This window comes from Nesoenas mayeri (assembly GCF_963082525.1).
Source record: "Nesoenas mayeri genome assembly, chromosome: 4".
NCBI lineage: Eukaryota > Metazoa > Chordata > Aves > Columbiformes > Columbidae > Nesoenas > Nesoenas mayeri.
Genome location: NC_137540.1, coordinates 37,455,220 through 37,480,657, shown reverse-complemented (window position 1 = coordinate 37,480,657; position 25,438 = coordinate 37,455,220). Strand labels below are relative to the sequence as shown.

General features: G+C 37.1%; 1 protein-coding gene across 1 annotated transcript in view; it reads left to right on the top strand.

Annotated features, from left to right (window-relative positions):
• Positions 1-647: 647 nt before the first annotated feature.
• LOC308040036 (putative ATP-dependent RNA helicase DDX60) overlaps positions 648-25,438 on the top strand; it is a gene marked incomplete at its 3' end in the record, with an annotated part of 45,767 nt that continues 20,976 nt past the window's right edge. Inside the window, 24 exon segments of the mRNA XM_080343845.1 lie at positions 648-1,147; positions 1,288-1,355; positions 2,940-3,117; positions 3,239-3,580; positions 4,044-4,151; positions 5,620-5,781; positions 6,705-6,863; positions 7,355-7,496; positions 8,644-8,802; positions 10,213-10,315; positions 11,036-11,151; positions 13,296-13,507; positions 14,538-14,790; positions 15,622-15,785; positions 17,441-17,593; positions 18,683-18,832; positions 19,873-19,992; positions 21,389-21,484; positions 22,163-22,278; positions 22,803-22,948; positions 23,142-23,251; positions 23,361-23,465; positions 23,553-23,681; positions 24,494-24,621. Coding sequence (XP_080199971.1) covers positions 665-1,147; positions 1,288-1,355; positions 2,940-3,117; positions 3,239-3,580; positions 4,044-4,151; positions 5,620-5,781; positions 6,705-6,863; positions 7,355-7,496; positions 8,644-8,802; positions 10,213-10,315; positions 11,036-11,151; positions 13,296-13,507; positions 14,538-14,790; positions 15,622-15,785; positions 17,441-17,593; positions 18,683-18,832; positions 19,873-19,992; positions 21,389-21,484; positions 22,163-22,278; positions 22,803-22,948; positions 23,142-23,251; positions 23,361-23,465; positions 23,553-23,681; positions 24,494-24,621 — 3,902 coding nt within the window. The 5' untranslated portion in view covers positions 648-664.

The following is a 25,438-nucleotide window of genomic DNA, read 5'->3' as shown; positions in this document are numbered from 1 at the left end:
GTTTGCCTTTAGCCTGGAGTTTGGGGCTGAGACTGGGATTGGGGTTAGGGCTGTGGTGGGGTTTAGGTCTGGAGGGGCTGTGGTGGGATTTAGAGATGATGCTGGAGCTCGGATTGGGGTTAGGGCTGTGGTGGGGTTTAGGTCTGGAGGGGCTGTGGTGGGATTTAGGGATGATGCTGGAGCTCGGGTTGGGGTTTGCATTAGGGTTGCAGTTGGTTTAGGGCTGGACAAAGGGGCTGGGCAGCGTGCAGGGGAACATCTGGGACTTTGCAGGCAGCAAGGCAGCACCCTCCAGGGTGGAGGGGCAACGGGGGCCCACACTGTAGCCCCAGGCACCTCAGTTCTCAGTGTGTGCACTGCAGAAAAGCGCTGATGTAGCAAAGTATTTAAGCCTTTTATATATATATATATATATATATATATATATATATTTATATATATATATATTACTACCTCCCTGAGAGTCCCTTTGTGTAAAGCACAAAACAGATATCTAATGCTCCTCTTTAGTAAACTTTAAGAAAGACAAAAGTTGATGTTTATAGTTGATAAAAATATTTATTGATTTTATGAAATGAAAACATGTTTTTCAAGAATGTTCACAAAATGTTTTCTGATTTTTCTTAAAGCTTTATACCAGTGTGATTATGAAGTAGATAAGTTAATGGTTGAAGCCTCAGAGCATACCATGTTTCCTGAAAAAATATCTCTTGATTACTTAGAGTTTTCTTTTTTTTTTTTTTTTTTTTTTTTTTTTTTTTTAATGCCAGAATCAAGATCTGTGATGGATTCTGCAGAAGATAATTTCAAGAAAGTAATTCATAATGATGCAAATGAGAATGTTGGTAATTATGATAAGGTTAGTGAGTGTAGCAACAGTGAGAAAATAGGTTTCTTTCCAACAACAAAGGAGGATGAAGAGACTGGGAGTACAAGTGACAGTGATGATGAGGATGACACCAGCGATGAAGCAGAAGGAGCTGTTATGCAGATGCTTAAAGAAGGGGAAGACAGAGAAAAAGAAGTCAAAGATCAACATTACAGAAACACTTACAGTATCTTGACCACTGAAGAAGTGACACAGCAGGCATCACAAACTGAAGGCAAGGATTTGAGAGTTCTCCAGCACAAACATGGTTCCCAAAGATGTGGTGAGGAGCTGTTATTACCTTACGCTTGTATCAATAGCTTTTATTGCAGTGTCTTACCTTTTGGCTCTTTTGTAACTAATTGATGAGTTATGGTTATGTGATTCTATCAATAACCGTGTGTGTGGTTGTTTTAGGAAAAATAAAACATGATGAATTTCTGGAGAACTTGAGGCTACACATTTTGTCATCCCTATCAAGAGCTCAGTAAGTACAGTGGGGATTATGGAAAGAAATGTAATAAAATAGTTTATTTGAACTAAGTAGACATCACAGTGTAGTATGCCTTGGAGAAAGAACACTATGTGCTCGTCACCTAGGTTTGTGGAAAATCAGGAGACAGAAGGGATGCTTATGATTTCATACTTCCTCCAGCCATATGAAGGAAGATTCCTAATACAATAGCAAGTCTGCCTGAGAGTGGAGATCATCTGTACATTTTAGGAACTGATCTACAATTTTAATTATTGCTATTTTTTCTTTTTCAAATTCTCTGTCATGCTCTTTTGGAGCACATTTCCTCATGTATTTTAAGGCTTCTACTTTTGCAGCATTTAAAAGTTTTCCTATGAAATTTTCCTTTTCATATATACCTTCTGTGCATTTGTTTGTCCATTCTAATGCATGATCTTCTGCATCTTCAGATTCCAATTCCTTTCCCTACTTGATATAGAAAAGGATTAGCAATAGTGCTGTTCACATTGACAGTTAAATGTCTTCTCTGCAGTCTGGAGCTGACATGCTAAAGAGATTAGTATTAATTAAAGGCAGACAATTTAAATGTGTATGACAGTAGTTCACAGAAGTTTTGTTAATGGAAGTCTGCTCATTGTGTCAGATAACAAACTGGGCCTGTAAACCAGAGGCTGTTGATTCCAGCTAGAAAGGAAAGCTGAGTCTTCCCAGGTGTGGATCTAAGGAGATGTGTGTCAGGCATTCTTGACAGCCTTGAAGAAAACAAATACATTCTTACCATTAGAATAATGATGATCTCATACTATACATTAGTATTATAATACATAATAGACTTCTTGGTCAGTTCTGGGTAAAACAGCATGTCCCTGGACTTCCATGCATTCTTAAAGAGGTGCAGAACGCAGTCAGTTTCTATGATGTATTAAAAACTACTGAAGTGCTTCCTGTTTATACTTACCATCTTCAGTGAAGAGGATTTGTTTCCAGTTTGACATAAGACTGATTAAGGCAAATCAACTTTCACAGTCTTCCGAAATGGGAAGAGGATGAAGTCTTTTGATTCTTAGGTCTCTTGAAGGAATGTTAGTGTGATAATTTGATTCCTCTTGCTGCTAAGGTATTTTTCTTGCCATAGATATTCCTTGGATGAGGGAGGTAGTTGTCACTGTCATGATACTTGTTGGTAACCCACTTGTTATTTTTAGTTGGAAACTCAGGCAGGAAGGCCCCCAAAATACATTTTGTGGTTATCTTCTGTGGGATATTTCTTATAGAACAGATAACACTTTCTGCATAAGAGTACACGGACAACAGTTGCCACGTAAGTCACAGAAGCCTCTGATGCTACAAAAGTATCTGGAGGTGTAAAGGAGACAATTGCCAATGCATTCAATAACTGAAAGAATTGCGAGATATTTAGGAGTAACCTTAGATCCAAGAATTATCTTATTTGCTATTGACTTAATTAATTTAATTTATACCTGTAATGTTTAGTTAACAAAGACATCTATTTTAAGGTAAGCAAATTTCTTCTGTTTCATGTCCCCAACTTTTCTTGGAGTAGTGTTATATACATCCTATTTCTTTTTCTTCCAGGTATGTCAGTCTGTTCAAAGACTTTGTTGAGTCTGAATTCTTTGTAATAGATGGGGATTCCTTACTACTTATGTTTTCAGATGAGGAAACACAATATCTTAACTTCTTCTATCAAATTGAATGCTTCCTGCAGGATTTCAGTGAAAAAGGAGCAAAATACATCATTGTTTTCTTCAAGGTAATGAACAAGTAATACTTGTTTGCTGTTTAAACCACTGCACTCCTTCAAAAACCAACTGCTTGATTCTGTTTGATCAACAAATGTCACTGAATAATTTCGTCATTTTTATTTCCCACAGGATGCAGAACAGATGTACTTTCCATATCCTCATTTTCTCTTCTTACGCACTGCATTAATAAAACACCTGAGGCATAACACAGGCACCACTGTTCATACAGAATTTTCCAATTGTTTATCATCTGAATGGGAGATTTTCCTCAAGAAAAGCTATCCTTACTTCATCATTGTATCTGATATAGGATTGACTTCTCTCCAAACAGACTATTTATATATTTTAATGGCTCATTCATTGTCAAAGAAAATCAATGTTGTGCTTGCTTCAGGACAGGAGTGTGATATTCTTAGAGTTTATGGATATCATGTTGAGAGTGCATATAAACACAGAGCATTTTTTCAAAAGGTAAGTTACAAAACTTCATTGTTGGTTTACAATAATGATGTTAGTTCTACTTCGCAGTTTTAACTAAAATATCTCAATATGAGTGTTATATTTTACATTGAAATTATAAAGCACTGATACTTGGCTCATTTTATGTATCTTTAATCTACTAGTCTTGAAATCCTTAACAGGATTGGTGGTAATTTCCTGCACTGTTCTCTGTAGTCTCATTCCACATCCTTGTATTTGTAGTCTCAAATACACACTTTCCCATATCTTCAATATCTTTGTTGACTTGTAATTGCCAGATAAGACCAGCATTTATGCCAGGAATGTGATTTTTAAATGAGTTTTATTGAGAATAGATGTTTCTTGGAGGCTGAGGATTGTTCTATATCTGAATGGTTTCTGGATGTGGCTGGTAGTCCCTGATGCATTGCATCTGTCGACTTTTGCATATAACTTTGAATTCTGCACTTCTTAGCATGAACGAGATCTGCGATATGCCTGTGCAAACCTAGTCAGGTATCAAGAGCCATCCATGCATCTATATGAACATCTGAAGCTGAGCCCGAAAAGCATACAAAAAGAGGTAATTGGACCTCTTTGATGCTTTTTGTTTTTTCTCCTCAGGTTGACTATCTTTCTCCATTCCTTTACCTGAAATTCTTTCCTAGCCAGAACTGGGGGCTGTCTTCCTTATTCTGAAGTGTCACTCTGAATCTGAGAAGGTCTCCACTGTGCCAACTCTTCCTCACAGCAGCTTGGAGTTGCCTCTTTCTTTAACGTTCACTGGAGTAGGATGATTCAGCTGAAAGCTGATCGGTGCGATGGCCCTTAAAGGATGTTTCCATCTTGGTGACTGCCTTTATGTCATAGAAGATGGGAACCAGCCCATTCATCAGAAAACACCATCTAATGCATAAATCCACTCTTAGCTGTCGGGAGGGGCTGTGGCCTCACCCCCACGGCAGTGGGTGGCTCCTGGGGGCAGGGGTGGGAGGATGCCTTCAGCAGCAATGGGCAAGAGTTGGTGCTGCTGCCAGCAGCAACCTTGTCTGTAGAGACATCTGCAAACCTAAACCTCACTGCTGCAGCTGCCAAGGCTTGCACATTGTGAACTATAAAATTATTCACAATCTGGGATTTTTATTTTTATTAAGAGCTTGGTAACAATTGCAGGGTTTGTGCTTGCAGGAATAAAGTGATGGATTAGTTAATCTTTGGTAACCTTAAAAATTTCGTAGGTTTAGATAAATATTTTGCCTTTAGTGCCTAATATACCCCTGCCATTTTCCTCAGCGTTAGGTTACACTGTAGTGTTGTGACTGTACTTGTGCTCCTGCAGAGAATAGCAGCAAGGCTCCCTTGGACTTCAGTGGGAGTGACACTGGTCCAGTAAGCTGACTTTTTTCAGTCCAGAAAAAAATGGTGTTACTTAGAAAGCATTTTAAAGTCGGTAGAAACACATCTGCCTGGCTACCTTATCTTTCCTGAGGCAAGTTCAATAATTAGATACCCCAGGAGCAGAGAAACAACGGGGCAGAGCAAGGGCAGGCGGCTGCTCCCTCAGGACCCAGCCAGCGGGATCTCCCCTGGAGGCAATCAGGCAGGGGCTGGTAGCCAGGGTCTGTCCCGCTGCCCTGGCCAGGAGCAGGGCAGCTGGGGGGCAGTTGCAACCCCCAGCTTTGGGCACACCCCTGGGAAAGGGCTGAGGTCAGACCGGGCTGTTGGCCTGCTGGGCTGTGCGGAGCTGGAGACTGGCACTGCTGCAGCATCTCTGGGGCAGGGACTGATGGCCTCGAGGGGCCGAAATGGGGCCCTGGGCAGCTCGGGGCACGCTCCAGGGGTTGGGCAGGGTTAGTCAGGGCTGTTGGTCCCCTCAAGAACATGACAAAAAAAGAGCTATTTTTACAAATGATTGTGCCCACTTTTCCTTTTGTAGTTTTCGTATCTTTTTTTTCTCTTCTCTGATGGAACTTTGTTAAAACTTGTGGGTTATTTTTTTGTAATTTTTATTATAGTGGTTGGCTATGCTGTTCATAATGTTATGACTATAGGTTCACCAGGCTGTCCTTCTGTTGAAACAACTGTGGCCTGAAGGATCTGACATTCGGCGTGTGGTCTGTGTTCTTTCTTGTGCTGTGGGATTAACAATATACAGCAACATGTTGGAAAATGCAGATACTTCCATGGGAGCAAAGACAAAGCGATCAGCAAGAGTAAGAATTTTTAAAATATTTTTTTCAGCACAGTGATCATAAGCATTTTGCTAACAGGAGAGAAATGGCTGTCTTTCTAGATCCCAAGCTAAAGAGAGGCCTGGATGATTCTTTAGTGGCTGCACTCAATAAGTGGTCTGGTTCAGACAATTACTGTGGCCACAGCTTCTCCAAAGGTACGTGATCTGTCTGTGGGCAGCACTGTGCCCCATGCTGCAGTGGCTATTCCTGGGCAAAGTTTTCCCTTAGGAGCAATTACTGCCATAGGAGGTTTTACCTAAGAGGGTGGTTGCGGCTCATTATTTTTATTTTCCTGATGTTCAGTAGCATACTAGTTTTTACAGGAGAACACACTTTTCCTCAAGTTAGCAAGACACGTCAGAAGAAAGGTTTCTTTCTAGATATGATCCTGACACCATTTTTGTGACCATACTACAAACCTTATATTTTCATCAAGTTAACATAGATGCAGTGTATCGGTAATGTTTTATGAGACATATATTCAGTGGATGACAGGATAACTATGAATGGTTAGCACCACTGAATTGCTGTACAGACTTTTTGCTGTGCAGTTGAGAAAAGAGTATAGACCTATATCTAGATATTAACTTCTCCTCTTAAAATAATAGCATTTTCAGCCAGGCATACAGACAATTACTTTTAAGTTTTGTCTTGATTTTCTTAGTCATATTCTTTTTGGAAAATACATTTTTTTTTCTTTATAAAGCACTTTATACCAGCACTACAAGAAGGTTCATTTTGAATAAGTGTATCCACAAGTATTTACAGTGCATAAATTGCTTAAATAGATCAAAATTATTAGCTGCTTTAACAAAGTGCAAACCACTGAATTAAGTAGGCGTAAACACACAATTATTTTATTGAAGGACAGGGTCAACTTTTTATCGGTTATCTCTCAGCAGGGAAGAAGTAAACCCCTATCTCCAGAAGAAGCAGCTGACCTCTGTAGAATGCAATGCCTTACAGTGGCATTTCTTCTTCACCTGCCTCTTTCACAGAGAGCTCAGCTAAGGATCCTGAAATCCTGCTGGACTAATCAAGTTTTACCATTAATAAAAATGGTATGTGTAGCGCTGTCTTACTTCCCGTGTCATCGAGTGCAATTGACATTTTGGTTTCCAGTTTTCCTTTACATGCTACTTCAGTAATCTGATGAGATCAAAGAGTGTTACATACCTGCTGGAAACAAACCTTACCTGGTTCAATAATCTTGTGAGCCATAGATCAGTGGGGCTAGGAGACTGTTGGGGGCAATCTCTCTTTACTTGACCTCTTCTTAGACATCTCCAGTTAGCCAGCATTAGTATTAGGGTAGTGAGCTAGATGTACCTTTTGGTCTCATCCAATATGGAAAGTTTGACAGCAGGCCTTCTTACTGTTTAAAGTTAGTTATTACAGTGAAGGAAAAGAGTGAAAACAGTTTCCTGATCATGGAGAAGTCAAGTAACAGTGTGTTGTTTTTCATGTCAATATTATATGTTTCAGTTAACCTTGCTTTGGAGATGCTTTGATCCCTCCAAATGAGAGTTAATTGTTTGCTTTCTTTTAACAGCAAAAGTTGTGTATGCATTTTACTCTGACGCAGCTAAATGATACAAACGATTGGAAGTTGGATTTAACTTACCTGCCTGACTTAAATGATGATTCACTGCTCATAAATCTTGCACATTACTATGAGGTCAAATACACTGAAGGTATTTATCTTCATTGAACAGCTTTCTTACATTTCTAACTTTATTAAGCTGCAAATTGAGAATGAAACTGCTTATACAAGCAGAAATGAGCACTATTTTCTAATTATCCATAGAATAATGGATACACTTTATGGAATAATAAGGAAACATTTTTCTATAGCCAAGTGTAGAAAATTGCATGTGAAAGCATCTTTTACCAGTATTCATTCAGAATACTTTACCATGTCATATCTTTGATGATGTGCTACCTGTACTTATGCAGAGGAAAAGTAATATGGCTTAGGTAATAAGAACTCTGCATCACTGTTATAGGGTGTTGTTAACTGTTTGGTTTTTAGACAATTTTCTACCCATTTCATTTTGTCTTGGTGCAACACAGTCAAAATGGAAGCTAGATTCTATCCCTACTGTCACTGTGACATTGGATAATATTTTTAATTTCAGATGAGATTGATTCAGACTAAATCATATATTGTCTTATAAATACATGAATTTGTGAACTTGAGCTTTAAGAACACCATCATTTGTGTTAAAATCCACAAAAAAAAAGTTATAAAAGCTGACCAAGCAAAAAAGTATGGAAAAAGATTCTTAGCAAATGTGCTTTAAGAGTAATTCTGTTTGCCTGAAGTCCTCTGTCATGAGTCCATCTGTTTGATAATAAATCAGTACCCTTTCTTTTTGAATCTAGTCACAAGATGTCCTGTATGTACCTCAGTAAAGCAAGTGTAGAGGAATTTGTAAGGAAATATAAATTAGGAATATGAAGCATTTGTTTTAATAAAGATACCTTTTATTGGGCACTAAAAAGAAAATTATTAATTCAAGATCCTACCCTTCAGGAAATGAAGGTGAGAGAAACTTCTTTAGCTGTGCAGCTTGTAGAATCTATGATTCCACAGTCAGTCTAAATTTGGAGGTTTTTTTCTAAAATACAGCTTTTAAGTAGATTTAGTTATTCATATCCTGGGCTATTAAAAACTGTGAATGTACAACATTCTGTTCTAATTTGTTCAAATGATCAAAGACCTTGGATGGAACTAAAGTCTGTCCCTGATGCTGCATAGGTGAATAGGTAGGTTCTGTTTGAGGAAACTTTTAATTTTAAAGTTTTTTTTTCTTTATTTTGTTTTTCTTCCCTTTGCAGGATTAGAGTACAGAAAGGAATTGGGGAAAGAAATAGAGAATGAATACCAATGCTTATGGAACACTGTCACAAAATTGGCAGTGAGTTACAGTTTTGGAGATGCTTTCCCAATACGAAAGACTTCCCAGCTATTTCTTGATGAGAAGCAGACTTTTAGAGGTACTGACAGCTGCACAAATTAGAGAGTTAGAAGCGTGATCTTCATTACTATAACTACGAGTTCTAGGAGTAGTGATCTGATTTTATCCTGATCAAAAAATCTACTCCATGCTTCATGGATCCTCTATTCCTTCCTTTCAACCCAATAGCAAAATGTGAAGTTGATGCCAAAATAAATCTTTTGGGTGAAATTCTGACTCCTCTGTAGACAGCATAAGTATTGTTATTGACTTCAGTAGTAATTACGTTTAGGTCCATGATCACTAGCCCAAACCTGTTGTACATGTTGTAAAAAAATGACGATTACTGTAATACAAATAACAGTAAAAAGCGTAATTAGTACTCATAATTAAATAACGATTATGCTGCAGGAAGTCTGTCTCTGAAGAACATCTTTGTACATTTGGATATACGGTTATGCAGGTATTGGGCATGGGAGCAGCAAATTTAGTGAAATACAGAATTGTTGCCCTAGTGGCAGAGTCCAGCTGTCACTGTAGCTCACATTGCAATCCCTGAAGGTTGTAGAAATGTGACTTACCCGTAAGTGTCTTAAATTACACCATCATCCTGTTTACTAGCCCATAATTGTGGGAGTGCAGAGTTGTCTCAGAGGTGATTTGTTTTCTTCCCTCACTTACAAGACCTGTTCTGAATATGTGAAAGGAGTAGGTAGAAGTTTTTGCCTGATATCTGATGTTTCTTGAGAACCAGTTTTGTTACAACTTTCAAATGTTTGTTTTAAGCCTATAAAATTGTATAAATTTTTAGAAGGGACAGTTGATAAGAAGTTCAGTAAAGGCTGGAATATAATTCTACTTAAGTTTGTGAGTGCTTTTCAGCTAGTTTCAAAGACATCAAGTAAGCAAAGTAGACTCTAATGGGCAAAAAAAAAAGGAGTTTCTTTGTTATCTGTGGGAAATTAAGGCATCTTCTGGCACAGTGTTTGAGTTGCATATTTCTGTATCTCCTTTGGAAACCTTGAAGACTGAAGTTGTAGCTAGACTTCAAATGTGGAAAGGATGCACCATGTTAACATGTTGTCTTCAGTCATCTAATGTAAGCGCTGTTGAACGTGCTTGTTTAGAAGACTGGGGTCTTTATGGAACTGGTGCAGAAAAGTAGATGCCTGTGAGATGGGATGGGTTGTAGCATCCAAAAAATTAGCGTAGGTGTCTGAAATGGATTACAAGAATATCTGTTTGGAGGCAGTAGTGATGTCTGCTTCATTCTTCTTCCCATGCTCAAGAAGAAACAGGAAAAGGGGAATTAGTGAACTGCTGCTTAGTTTTAGCAAATTTTACTTTATAGAATTTCATTTGTAATGTAACTTGACAGAATTTTCAAGCATGATATGCAGTTATATGTATTCTTAATTAAATAATATTAATTATTTTTTACATTGTAAAGTCAATGAAGAAGAAATTCCTAACATTGGACTAATCTCAGTGAAATCTGATCTTGTTGAAGAGTATGCTGGAGATGTTTTGAAATACCTACCTGTTTTAGAAAGGTACAGGTTTAAGTTTTATTCTAGTGAAATAACATTATATAGTATTATGCACTTTACATCCATGTTATGCTCAATTCATACACATGTAGATTTGCTTTTGCTATGACTGAGTAAAAATTCACGTTTACATGTCCTGGTATAAATACTAACAGAAAGTTCAAAACTTGAATGGATAAGAGTCAATATAATCATATTTCCATATGTTGTTACTTGTTTGCATTGTAGTCTTTAATCCTTATTCTGCATTCTGGAATGGTTTTTCTAACTGTACAATATGTATTTGAAAGACCTTATCCTAAATTGCAAAGATCAGATTATTTTAGGAAAAGAAAAACATTAAATAAAAGTATTGAAAAGACATTTAGAAGATATTATCCTTCACATTTGTCTTGCTACTTATGGAATTGGGTTCTGTGCTGCACAATGAGTATTTTTTAGCTAGTGTGTCAATTATGTAGTTAACATTACATTCTGGGATTATTGTGTATGAAATTAGGTGAAAAAATGGAGTTTTACTTTGTTTGTTATTCATTCTTTCTGAAAAACTGAGGCTATGTCGACACACTATGTTTGGAGTAGAATTATATCCTGTGCTGGTTTTCTGCCACAGTAAAATCGTATTTTGATAAATACCCAGTTTTTTGAATGCTTTGAATGTTTCATTAGAGATGCCAGAAAACACTTTTAATTTCTGATCTGTTTAATGTTTGTATATTTCAGCAATGATCCTGCAGTTACTTCACTCATTAAACACAAGGAATTTCATGAGCTCCGTCACTGGCATTCTGGCCGACCTCTGACTGAGGAATACGAGCGAATACAGTGCAATGCTGATGGTGAGAAGAACTAACACAAAGCCCGCGCGTCTGTGTTGGCTATAACAGTATTGTAAGGGTTATTGTAAATGTTTATTTTCATTTCAGAAAATATTTGCAACTGTATGAATACTTGACAAACTAGAGCTACGGTAACAGTGAAATTATACTTAAACTGATGTGCTTGTGTGTTATGTGTATGCATTGTGTATTATCTTAAATAGCTCTATATGAGTATAACAGAATGAGTGCTTGTGATCAGATGTTCATGATACATTCCCTTTAGCTTGCAAAATGCTTCACAGATTTATATAAGCAGAATGTATGTACATGTGCAATTTAATGTTTAAATGTATAGTTTGGATAATGCTTGGTAAGCACGTCCATGCATGTGCAAAATCTGCTCAGACATTTTCACACTGCATGCATAACCAATCTTATATTTTGAGACCAGAATTAAAATAAGAAGTAAAAGAAATTGTTGTGGTTTAACCTCAGCAGGCAACTAAGCACCACACAGCCACTTGTCTACCTTGGTGGGATGGGGGAGAGAATCGGAAGGGTGAAAGTGGAAAAGCTCGGTTGAGATAAAGACAGTTTAATAAGTAAACCAAAAGCTGCACATGCAAACAAAGCAAATGAGGAATTCGTTCACTACTTCCCATTGCCAGGCAGGTGTTTAGAGGCATCTCTAGGTAAGCAGGGGTCCAGCATACCTAACAGTCTCTTGGGGAAAAAAACACAATCACTCCAAACATCCCCCTGCTTCTTCCTTCTTCCTTCTTTTTTTATTGCTGAGCGTGATGTCATACAGTGTGGAATATCACTTGGGGTCAGCTGTCCCAGCTGTGTCCTCTCCCAGCTTCTTGTGCACCCCCAGCCCACTCGCTAGTGGGAGGGTGTGAGCAGTGGAAAAGGCCTTGATGCTGTGTAAGCGCCACTCAGCGATAGCTAAACACCCCTGTGTTATTAAAACCATTTCCATCACTAATTCAAAACATAGCCCCATACAAGCTTCTGTGAAGAAATTCAACTCTATCACAGTAAAACCAGCACAGAAGAAAACAAAAGTTGTTTGTATCATAATTATTGATGTTATGTGTTGTAGTTTCCTCTAAGTTTTTTCCCATTTGAGATACTCAGGAAAACAAACCATGGACTTAATTTTGATCTTAGATTTGCATGTTTAAGTGAAATGAAGTAAATGATACTGTATGTACTGGAAAGTACACACAACTTTCTCTCAAAGATGTTCCCATCATCTATTGCATTATATAATGAATTAAACTGTGAAAAACCTACCAAGAGTTGAGAAATCATGGATTACTCTTGGCCCCTCCAGTGTTGCTTACGGATTTCACTTGGTGACTTAAGAAATGTTGTCTCCTGAGTGGGATTTTGTGCCACTTGAGCTAGGAAACGATGGTTTCATCTGCTCACCTTTCTGACTGGGTGATTTTTGCATTCTTCTGTGCACTTTGATTTCAACGTGAAGTTTGGAGAACATAACCTGCAGAACAGTAGCGAAAGCACCCTCCATAATGTTGGAGTTGAAGGTTTATGTTGGCTCCAGCTGAAGAGAGGGCCCTTTCTCTCCCATGCCTTGCATGAATACTCTGAATGCTGGCATGTGTCATCTCAGTTTTTCTTGTGAAAAACAGAAAGATCTTCCAAAGTGGGTCTTCACACTCAGAAACTGACTGATCGTTTTGATTTTAGGACAGAGAGAAATACCTAAGTTCGAGTGTGGAAGTATTCATGTGCTTAGTTCAGTATCTTCCATTGGCTAGCATAATTTTTCTGGTAGCTTTATTTATTTATGTTCTGATGACAGAGTTTTGTTTTTAGGGGCAAGAGGTTGCTTTCTGTTCATCTGAATTGTCTTTGGAAAACACCTTCCTATTTTCATGAACTGTAAGCATAGGCATTGTCCTCAAGCAGTTATTATTTCCTTCCAGGCATCCTGCTTGTTAAGTTTTCCAATATTTTTAATGTGTGCCTAAAGCAGTCTATTGCCTTTCTCTCAGGTATTCCAAAGTACTGTTGGATTTCAGTGAGTCTTAGTGGCCAGCCTCTTTCAAAATGTGATTTTGGCCTCTAGGTCAATGAGGATTTTTTAGGCAATTAATCCATTACCCAGGTATCTTTTATTTGGAATAGATTAGGCTGGAATTCTGTGAGAGTGTTTTTTAATAAATTATATTTGTTTGCAACAAAATCCAAAGATCCAGAAGAAAGAAGACAAATACAAAAATTACAGACTTTTCGTCATTTTTATGGAAGCACTTTGGAAGACAGCAATTCAAAACTTATTGTACATCAAGAGGATGTGTCAAGGACTGCTAATGCTGCTGTCAAAAAGACACAAAAAAAGCATGTGAGTATATTCAAGTTACTCCTTCCAAATATTTTTTTCTATTATCCAGGAAAGGATTTCTGTTATATATGAGTCCCACAGCTGAAGTTTTGTATTCTGAATGCAGTAGTATTGTCAGTGGAAGAAATTTAAATCACCTTTGTACTTCAAATTTAATTAGTGACTTGTTGAAAGTATTTTTGTTTCTAGCTAGGACTACTGGTGAGTGATCATATTTTAACAGGCACAGATAAAAAACCTGGTACATATATACTCTGTAAAGGCTGATAGGTTTTGGCTCATGGCCAGTAATGTGGAGTGAAGGAAACTGGCATTCATTAGTTTAATGTTACTTTAAGAAACTATTGATAAATTCTTCAAAAAACATTATTCAGTTGTTTATTATATTTCCTTGCACTATTTCATAACTTTATCTGTGAAAGATCCTGTAGATATTGCAATTAATCCTTATTATGTGAACATTGTCAGACAACACAGAGTAGGTAGCATGTAGTTGCATACTCATGAAGAATACTGACCAAAAATAATTTGAGTAATATTTCATAATAGACTGCATTATGGATTACAGATTATGGCTTGTTGAGCTACCTGTAAAAGTCTGTATGTAAAATAACTTTCTTAACTTCAGGTAAGGTTGAACTCTTAATTTTAGTTAAGTTATTGAAAAGCATCTCAATGTGATCAGAATTACTATTACCCATGTACAAAATGAAAGCTTGAAATTTAACTTTCAAACATCTACTCTTTTATTTTTACATATTTGTGCTTTTCTTTACCACTTGTGGAGCTTTATACTGACTTAAAATGCAGCTTAGAGAAGCTCTTTTGAGTAGCATGTATTTGAAATCAGAAATAATATCCCCTTTAAAATGAAGTACTATTTTAATAAATTCCCAGAACACAATGCATCACACAGATTAATTAAAAACTATAACGTACCTTCTGTGATTAAGTTTACGGATTAACTTTTTTTAGATACTACTTTCACACAGTGATTGTTAGTTCTGACTATCTTCGTTTTATTGGATAGAAAAGTAAAGCGGAAATGATTGCAGAGGAAAACAAGAGGCGACTACAAACTAAAGAAGAAAAGAAAGAGCAGGAGCAGTGGGAAGCCTTGTGCATACCAATTGAAAAGGAAATAAAAGCAAATCTGATTGTTGGAATAAATAAATTGGAGAAGTTTCTCAAGACCCTTAAAAGTAAATCTGTGAAGTTCAGCGTAGAAATGACAGGACTTTCTGCCTGTTTAGAAATGTGGAAGGAACACTGCAGAAAAGAAGGTATGATAGCCAAATTTATGTTCAATATTCAACATCTACTCCCTTTAACCAAGAGTGAGTGACTTTGGACATTCTCAGCTGGGATAATGGTGTGTAAATACAGACCTGTTTCAGAAGCATGAAGAGTGTTTTGTAAGTATAATCAGGCTCTGGTCCATATTTGCAATTTCAAGATCCTTTGAGTAAGCTGCGCAGTATCCCAATGAAATTAGATTGTAGCTGTTTTCCTGATTTGCTTTCTAAACATTGCATACCTAACATTTTTTATTGTATGTATCTTTAATGTATAGATCTTGTATGATTATGTATTGTGCACAGTAAAATGTATCTGTATTGCAGTGGATTGTTTAATTAGCAGAAGTGGTTAGCTCACAGTTTGAATGACAATTTACACAGAAATCTCTGCTACCATGGTTAGTGGCCTCCTGTTTCACCAGAATTAACTTGTTCAGTCCACACCCTCAGTCAGAGGGGTCCAAATACACATTACTCTAAACCTGTTGAGCGTTGTAAACATTAAAGTGAAATATGTTGCTAATAACACTGACTAACAAACATGTGGGTCAGGAAAGTGAAACGTGAGAGCTCAGTTCTTATGTAGATGTCAGAGGTACAACTCCTTTTTATAGCTGAGTGTGCAGAAGCAGATAGGATTATCTGGGAGGTCTCAGGCATGTGGATTGTCTTTGTCTAGTTGCCTTTAAAAGAAATTCGTTTTTAAATTGTCATAAATGTCTTTGGACAAGTATGGTCTGTTCTAAAAATACCTAATATCAGATGATTCCCAGTGATACAATCAGCTCTCAGGTAACTGTAGACTTTTTTTTAAAGGTAGCCAATCAAAAGATTTAAGTAAAGCTGTTCAAGTCATGAGGAGAATTCATATCCTCCTTGAAAAATATCATGATCTCTTGGAGAAACAACATCTACAAAAGCTGACCAGATATCTAAGACTTCTTGGATTTGAGAATTTGGCATGCACTCTATCTGGCCAGGTAACTTTACAGACTTTAGTGATTTTACTGTAACTGGATCTGTATCTGAATATCAACAGTGTTTTCTTAAGCATTGACTAGTGTGCAGAAGATCTATATTGAGCTTATTTTATTTTGTATTGTGTCGTAAGATTTGGAACTGTCTATTCTTGCTTCAGATATTCATCTTCTTTAGTTCCATGGATACATTTCTCTGCTTGATATCAGGGCTTGCTGGCACAATAGGCCACTTCCCCTTTAGTAAATAGAAATTTTATGGCTTCAAAGATACCTTTTGAAACATGCATCAAGATTAATTTGCTCTAGTTACGTGCACCTGAGGCCTTAGATATCTCTTAGAGGTACCTGCTGTTCAATACATCACATCCACTGAATTCTGCATGTTAAAAATAACTGTTAAAAGCCTGAGTAATGAGCACCTGTTCTTTAACAAGCACAGATGTGCTATGTTAGGAAAGCAAATCTTTGAGACTGCAGAGGTGGATGAAAACTATTCCGTTTGTTGTTGTGGTGTTACTGATCACCTCTGAAGGAAACAGCTTCAGATACTGAGTTGCTTGTCCTTGTTAGCGCAGCTGGGACCACCAGTAGCTACACTCAGTTTGTCTCTGAAGTAATTTCTCTAAGGACTGCACTCTTCTGCATATTAGCAACCTGCCTGCTGGGTGATTTAATGTCAAGAGCAGTTTGATATCTTTGTGTGTAGATGGGGTGTTATTAGGGAGAGAGAGTGCTTAAGTGGCTCTCAGGCAGAAGAGGGAGGATGTAACTCATAGCCTGCAGAATATGGAATCAGTAGCAAAAAGAAGGAAGATCAACATGAACTGTAAAACTAATATCAGTCACTTCAGTGTCTTATTTTTCAGGCACAGTAGAGTTAGGAATTTCTGGAAGCTTATATCTGGAAAGTGTTTATTATCCTTCCTTGAGGATCAGGACTGAGAGTTGAGGAAGGAAATGATTGTTTTGTAAGAGATTTCCTTCCGAACACAACCCTGAGTGACCTGATCTATTGCACCTGCTTCTAGCAGTGAGTTGGATTAACTGACTTCCAGACTTCCCTACCAAACTAGTTATGTGATTTTCTCTTATCTTGTGGTGTGTGTTGTAAGATGTAATGCTTTTCCATACAGCTTTCAGGATCCAATGTCGTAACCGGTCCTGCCCGTGAATATCTAATTTGGTATGTTTTAGGGTATGCAGGCATTGTTTAAAAATACAATGCTTTATAAAATTTGGGATTACACTCAGTCTTTAGATTTTGCAGCTCTGATTCTTTGTACAAGGCTTCAAGGCAGGCCTAAGAAAAGAGGCACAAAAATATGATGAGAAGACTCTGGCAGGCAGTAGCTTGAAGAGGCTGAACTTTGCCTGCTAGCCAGTTTTGTTAGCTCTTCTGACAACAAAAACACCACCACCACCACCACCAGCTGTGGAAGACCTATTATCCTTAGAACATAGTCTCATTTGAAGAGATACAAGTATAACCCTCACATAAGGCTACATGGTATAGATTTCTGCAAGAAGATTTAAAAATCACCTGCACTTTTATATGTTTTTCCATGCTTGCGGAGTTCCACGAAGCAAAAGATGTGTCATTTTCTTAATCTCTTGCTAGCTTTCAGACCAACTTGAGTTTTTTTTTGACCCTACAGACTGGAGAAAGTAATGATCAAAATATAAGCAAATATGCTATCAAAGTGGGTCCAGCTCGCTTTCAGCTACAATACATGGATTATTACTTGCTCAGAGAAGAAAGGAATGATCCAGATCCCCGAGTGCAACATTTCATACCAGACATGTGGCAGGTAATGACACACAAACTTTTTGCATAAAGTTAATGGATTTTTTTTTTTTTTAAATGCATTTAAGAGTACACATTATTATACTACTAATCAAAAATAGTGTTGTTTATAACATTTAATTTTTTAACAAATGTAACAAATTCAGTAAATAATTTTGGACTGTAGTCCATGTTCTTTCTACACTGACAGCTTTTCTGCAGAGACCTTGGCCCAATGAATTCAACATAAGAAATGCCAAATCTGTGGGATTTCACAGCTCGTTACCATATTTGATGGTAGTAATGCCCCATTTGCATAATCTCTAACTGTTCATCCTCTACTTATTTGTCCCTAAAGAATTACCCATGGTACGAGTTGAAAACTAACTTTTCTGTCTAAAGCAGAGGAAGTCTAACTCAGATATTATTATTATTAGTATTATTATTATTATTATTACTACTCCTACTACTATTAGACTTAGGAGGCCAGCAGGAATTCGCTGCTTTGAATGTCTATATCTGCAAAACAGTCATTTGCTTGAAAAGCAATTTGGAACTTGCTGTGCTGATAGAGAGAGACAGTGTTAGTGCTATTTCTGTTTCCTCTTCTGTACCCCTTACCCCATCCTTTCACAGGCCCATGTAAGGTCAGAGAGCATGGAGGGAGACAATAATAGGGAAGAAAACACTTTAATAAATACTGTATCCTAGGAGTGGAAGAGAGATTTGGACAGTATTGATGTAACTATTATAATGCCAGAAAAAAATTCTGCCTTGTATAAAACAATGAAGTTTTTGGAACTAAATGATACACTTCTGAGTTAACTGGTTTTATTTTTTAATTTGAAGATGTCCAAGTTTGGACTCAATGTTCTGATATCAGTATTTCAGACCAAATAATTGAAATGAACTAATAATAATTTGTAGCTCAATTTTTTTCCATTAACAATTTAAGAGAAAAGAATACAGCCATAAAACGAGATTAACTTTCTGTGGTCTAAAATCTGTATACAAAGTCTACATGCAAAAATAAGAGATGTCTTCACAGAAAGAGCTGGTTTACTCAATAAGAATTTTATAACAAGACATTTTGACATAGCTGCTTTTCTCTTAGCGAGAACTTCTTGATGCGGTGGATAATAATGAGTCTGCAGTGATTGTCGCTCCCACTTCATCAGGAAAAACATATGCATCATACTATTGCATGGAAAAAGTTCTGAAAACGAGCAATGATGGAGTAGTTGTGTATGTTGCTCCTACAAAGGTAAGGCTGCATCCTGCTACATATTCTGTATATTTGACTATGAATTTCTCAGTATGATTCTGAAACTGTTTGGGGTAACCTGTTACACAATTTTAGTTGATATATATATTTTTCATTAGAAATGGAATCTTTGTATTGTGTTTTACATTCATTAGAAACAGTATGTTTACAAGCAAATCTTCAAAATATCTAAGCTCCTGTAGATTTTTTGTCTATTAATATCTGTATAGCTAATTTAAGGTCAGAAACACTAATATACACAAAAGTGCTATAAGTAGCATGTGAAGTAAATGGTGAGAGTACCAAAAGCCTACCAACATGGTGAAAGTAATGTTGGAACAGAACAACGACCAGGCAAGTAATCTTTTTCTAATTGACTTCGCCATTAGATGCTTCAAGAGAAAATTTATGGAACTTGAGGCATTGGGATATTTTTTAATGAGACTTCTAACCTAATAGTTAAAAACTGACTTAAATGCTGAGCTACAATATTTTGATTTCTTCCAAAAGTTAGTTTAATGTCAGTAATATAATTTTTGGATAATAAATTACATGTGCTGTTATTCAATAACAATCTCTGTGGATTGTTTTCTGTAAGTAAAATAATTTTTTTTTCATGGTTGTACTCAGGCTGGGCATCAAAATAATATTTTAATTTGAATATCAGTTTGGGTGCAGAAATGTACTTTATACCTGCAGCCCCAGGACTTTGAGTTCATTAAAGTGCTTGTAGATACAATATAATGTGAACTATTTTTAACTGCTTTGAAAATAATTAAAATACAGACTTAATAGTGTATAACTCACTTTACAGAACAGTAAATTTCCTTGAAAGTATTTCAATATAATTGACAATCAAGTACCAAATCTTTTTAAAGTTAAGATTTTTGACAGTCTAGACTTTATAGTATGTTACATAGTACATTATAGTCTAGTACATCAATATTAGTACCAAAATTGAATTCTTTCATATGTCTCAGAATATCATATGCCTTTAGACATATGCTATCTAGTTTTGTTAATCACCTGCTTTATTTAAGGCCCTTGTAAATCAAGTGGTGGGAACTATATACAGTCGATTCACCAAGAAACTTCCAGATGGACTGGCAACGTGTGGAGTCTTCACACGAGATTATCGCCATGATGTAATGAATTCTCAGGTATATTTTTATGTGTGTTTTAACACAATAATAATGACTTCTGTATTCCACCTGACTTCTGAAAATGTTAATTTGAATTATAAAAATTGTGCCATTATTAATTGCAAAGTTCAGGAAAAATCGAAGCATACCTTTACTTCTTACCAGATACTTGCAGTCTATGGCATACAACCTTATCTATCCATCCTTAGGGCACATGCAGTTGATTACTTGCTCTGGTTAAAAGCAAAAATGTTAAAAGTATTTGGTTGCCAGCATACAGCAGATGCTTTGCAGAAGTCCAGGTAGAATACATCAGTAGCTCGTCTCTTGCAGTCAGTCCATCATAGAAGGCCACTAGATTGATCTCTTTTGTACTGGGGAGTCTAGAACTGAACACAGGACTCCAGGTGTGGACTCATCAGTGCTGAGCAGAGGGGAATGATCCCCTGCCTTGACTTACCAGCATGGCTCCTCCTAATGTAGCCCAGGGTATCATTAGCCTTCCTTGCCAGAAGGGCACATTGCTGCCTCCTGTTGAGCTTGGAGTACACCAGGGACCCTCAGGTCCTTTTCTGCAGAGCTGCTTCCCAGCTGGATGGCCTCTAGCATACACTGGTGAATGGGGTTGTTCCTCTCCAGCACTTTTTACCTCTGCCTGTTGAACTTCATGAGGTTCCTGTCAGGCCATTTCTCTAGCTTGTGTAGAGTCCCTCTGGATGGCGGCATGACCCTCTGGCATGCACCTCACTATCTGCTCATCTGAGCCATACTTCAACAGCTTGCCTGTGAGGATCTTATGAGAGAGATTGTTGAAAGGCTTCCTGAAGGCAATATCCATTGTTCTCCCCTCATCTACCAAACCAGTCATTTCATTATAGAAGTTGGTCAAGCATGACTTCCACTGGTGAATTCATGTCACATACCTCAGTGATTTTCTTGTTCTCCGTGTCCTTGGAAATGGCTTCCAGGATTAGTCACTCCCACAACTTTCCAGGGATCAAGGTGAGGCTGACCAACCTGTAGTTCCCTGGGTCCTCATTCTTGCCCTTCTTGAAGTGCCCTTCTTCACCATGAGGGTGGTGAGGCACTGGAACAGGCTGCCCAGAGAAGCTGTGGATGCCACATCCCTGGCAGTGTTCAAGGCCAGGTTGGACAGAGCTTTGAGCAACCTGGTCTAGTGGAAAGTGTCCCTGCCCATAGCAGGGCGGTTGGAACTAGATGATATTCAAGGTCCCTTCCAACCCAGACTGTTCTATCATTCTGTGATTCTATGATAAGATAGCAGTGACAAACCATTCATTCATTCTTGTTTAACTTGAAATCAAATATATTTTTAAAGTCTTTTTTAATAAAGAATCTACTTGTAGTTAGTCAGTTTACTTCAAAATAATGCTTTACAAACCTTTATTCTTAGATACTAGTGACTGTGCCTCAATGTTTAGAAATCTTGATGCTGTCTCCTCGTTGCCAGAAATGGACCAAACGGATACAATATGTCATATTTGATGAGGTAGGCATCTTTTAATAGCAACCAATTTGACAAATATACAAAAAGAGCTTGAGGAAAAATGCTGGTGCATTACATACATTATTGCTGGTAAAATAACTTTCAGAAATATTATTTCAGACTTACTACCTTTTCCCAATTTGCTGATAGTGTTTATGTACTCCAGTGAAAGAACTTAAAACTGTGTTAGCCCTCAAGAGGAAGCTACCAGGGAATTCCTTAATTTCTCTCAGGCCTGTCAGCTGAAAAACTAAAAGCCACCACTGTAGTCTCAGTGGCACAAGTAGAGCATTTCAGAGTGGGATCATCCACATTTCACATCATACAGTATTAGTCAGTCTTTCCAGGAAAAAGGATGATAATTAATCTTGCTAAATTTAAAATTCCTGCTGTATTTTTTCTTGTATATAGAATTAATTGCTAATTATGCCACCATCTAGGGTACAAACAGTGAATGTACTATTGAAATTTACACTAATGTGCTATCCAGTGAAGTGTGGAGAGAGGTTTACTGGACCCTTGATTTGAATCTCATGGTGATCTGCTACAACATAAGAATTACTCAGTACTGCTCTTGCCAAACTTTTGATTTTTGCAAAACGCAAAACAATAACTGTTTTGGTTGCACTTTGATAAGGAACACTCCTTCTTTTCTTTTAATCCCTTTTCCCAAAAACATAGGTCCATTGTCTTGGCAGTGAAATCGGAGCAGAGGTTTGGGAGCATCTTCTGGTAACAATTCGGTGTCCGTTTTTGGCGCTCTCTGCTACTGTCAGTAACCCTGAACACCTAACTGAGTACGTGTGAAATTTTCGTGCTCACAAGAGCATATTTAAACTGGATATGAGCTGTTTTTAGATAGACAGATCAATTACTCTTAGGAGGCAACTGATTTGGAGTTATATTGTTACATGTATTATGCTACTTTTACTCCCCAGTTCAGACAAAACAATGCTGTAACTCTTAACTCTGTAATGAGAATAGGCACTAGTCTGCCTTCAGACCCTATAATTGAGATGTGCAGAGGCATTTGGAAGCTTTTACATCTATTTGAATTGCCAAAGCCTGATAAGAACACTTGTCCATCATCAATCAGAGAAGATGCACCATATTTATATATATAAAATGGTGCTATTGCATATTTTTTATTTGCACCCTGGGATAAGCTGGAGAAAACTGCACTGAAGATGGTGAGAGGGAGACTGGAAATTCAATAGGAGAAATTGAGCATATGGTAATAATTCATCTATTCATCATCTAGTAGCAATTTTCTTAAAGTATTTTTTACAACTCTTATTTTTGTTTTATTCTTGCATTGTAGGTGGTTAAAATCTGTGAAAAGGTATTGGCAACATGCTGAGAGCAGAATAGAAGGAAGCTCTGTAAACTCTGAAGAGAACTTTACAAGAAAATTTAAAGGGAAATCTAAAGTGCAAGGACATAAGAAATCATACCGTGTTAGACTAGGTGTGTATCAGAATATTTTGGAACTAGGAAATAAATTTTAGTGTTATTTCTGCAAAAACTTCAGTCATGGTGTATGAACTGAAGCCTATTTTGCTTTGGGTTTTCTTTTAAATAAAAACAAAACTTGCAGGATTAAGCATTTGCTTTTCAAAACAACCAAATACATCATGACAGCATTTTTGTCTCTTCACAGTCTTGTATGAAGAAAGATACAATGATTTGGAAAAGTACGTGGTTTCTCTAAAGGGCAGTGATTTTATGATTGAACATTATCATCCATGTGCTGCATTAACAGTCAATCATGTAAGCATAATACTGGTAGCAACTATTACTTTTAGGCAACATGAATTCCATCAAAATTATCCCTTTTCATTTTTTTTTTTAATTTATTTTATATTTAAACTCCTTGCAGATTGAGAACTATGGTATTCCTTCAGATCTTTCTCTGTCTCCGCGAGAGAGCATCCAGCTTTATGACACAATGGTGAAAGTCTGGCAAGAGTGGCCAAGGGCACAGGTGTGTATACACAGCTGTGAACAAAATATATAAAAATAAAGAGATAACAAAGTTCTGCAATGTTTGATACTAATGTTGTTTTTCCAGGAGCTAGATCCTGAGGAATTTGTCTCTTTCAAGAATAAAGTAGTGATAAAAAAGCCAGACGTGAGGAAATATGAACAGGAACTGAAGAAAGAATTAAGTGAATGGATTGTGCTTGGCCAAAGGCAGAAGGTAACAGTTGTTACAATGCACTTTCTTAAGATCATGTACATCTTTAAAATAATAATATGTAATAATATAATTATGGCAGTTTCTCCTCCCATTATTATTATTTAGTAGGTTTAACTGCTGCTGCACTTGAAAGATAAGCATTAATATTTGTGGCATTTCCCTATGAGCATTTTCAAGGTGATGTTTTCACAAGCTTCTCTGGGAATCAGACTTCTAATACTGCTGTGAGATTTCAGTTCCTGATTCCCTTAGGTACTGCCTACAGTTAGTGAGAATATTGTACATTTGCTCTGCTTTTTCAGTCTACCTCTTTTTTGCTCTTTATTTGAAAGCTTCTCGTGGAGCTACAGACAGACAGTATGTATGTTTTCATGTAAAAGAGAGGAATTAAAGCAATGAGCAGAAAATTAATAAAAAGTCTTGATTGGAGGCCACCTATTACAACATTATAAAAAGGAATATGATGAGGTGGTGAATTGACAAGTTAAAAATAAAGAATATCTGGGGAAAAAACAAAACAAAACCAAACCCAACAAATTTATTGAAATATGACAGTTAAAGGTGAAAATAAATAATAATCGGCCTATTAGTGATACTTCATTATTTGTGCTGTGATGACTTGCATTTTGAGCTCTTACCAAAGTCAGTTGCCAACTTGCAGTCTGTAAACTACACATGGCTATTGCAGCTCTGAATGTTTAAAAAAAATTGCTCATAGAAGTTGACACAGGAAAACAGAGTCTTTGTATTTATTAGCCTTTGACTAGAAGTTTCTACCATTAAAATATCCACAATAATACTGCTTTGGTCAGGTGAATGAGTTACTGGAGCACCTTAAGCCAAAACCTGTGGATTGCTCAGAACGTGAGAAGTGGAGGCATCTTGCAAGCTTTGTTGATAAATTATGGGAGATGAATCAGTTGCCTGCTATATTTTTCATGTAAGTATTTACATTCCAGTAATTATATGTTTATTGCCTATATTTAGAAAAATGGAGTTCAGAGATAAGCATTGATATGACTTGGCAAATGCCATTTATATGGTATTTGTTACATTTGCTTTAAAACATACAAAGTAAAGGCCTACAAGCTCTGGCAACCCATGCATCTTTATGGTACCAAAGTTTTAGCTGTAATCAAACTGGGAGCATGTAATTACTTTGTGGAAAGGGTAGAATCCATGCATGATGTCTGAGAAAATTACAAGAAACTGAATCAGAGTAAAATTAGAGCCAGATTTTCAGTTGCTTTGGCCCAAGGTAGTCAGTAAAACTTGTAGGAAACATATACTGTTTATTTAGAGGTGCAAATGGTGTATGTGGGGCAGATTTGCTAGGGAAAAGTGTGGAATGAGGTTCTGTGTTTGTCATATGGTGACGGCTCCACTGCACAGCCTGTAACAATCTCACATATAGTGATATGCATCAAACAACCTGTTTTGCAAATCTGTGAGATGCAATTACATAACATCAGGCATGCACAACTTGGAGCCTACTGACAGTACTGCTATAGTGGGTGATAGTGCTAATATCAATGAAGCAGACATGTACATCAATGCTGGACTTAATAATAAAAAGAAGCTGCTTATCAGTAAATAGTTGTCTACTGCATATTCTCACTGTAATAATGCTTAGAAACAATCATGTAAAAATTGAAAGTTTTCTTAGTATGAAGCCTTTTCCTTCCTTTGATAGTTAGAGGTAGAATGCTCACTGCCATTTCAGTTCTCACATGCTTGATGCTGATAAAAAGACATTT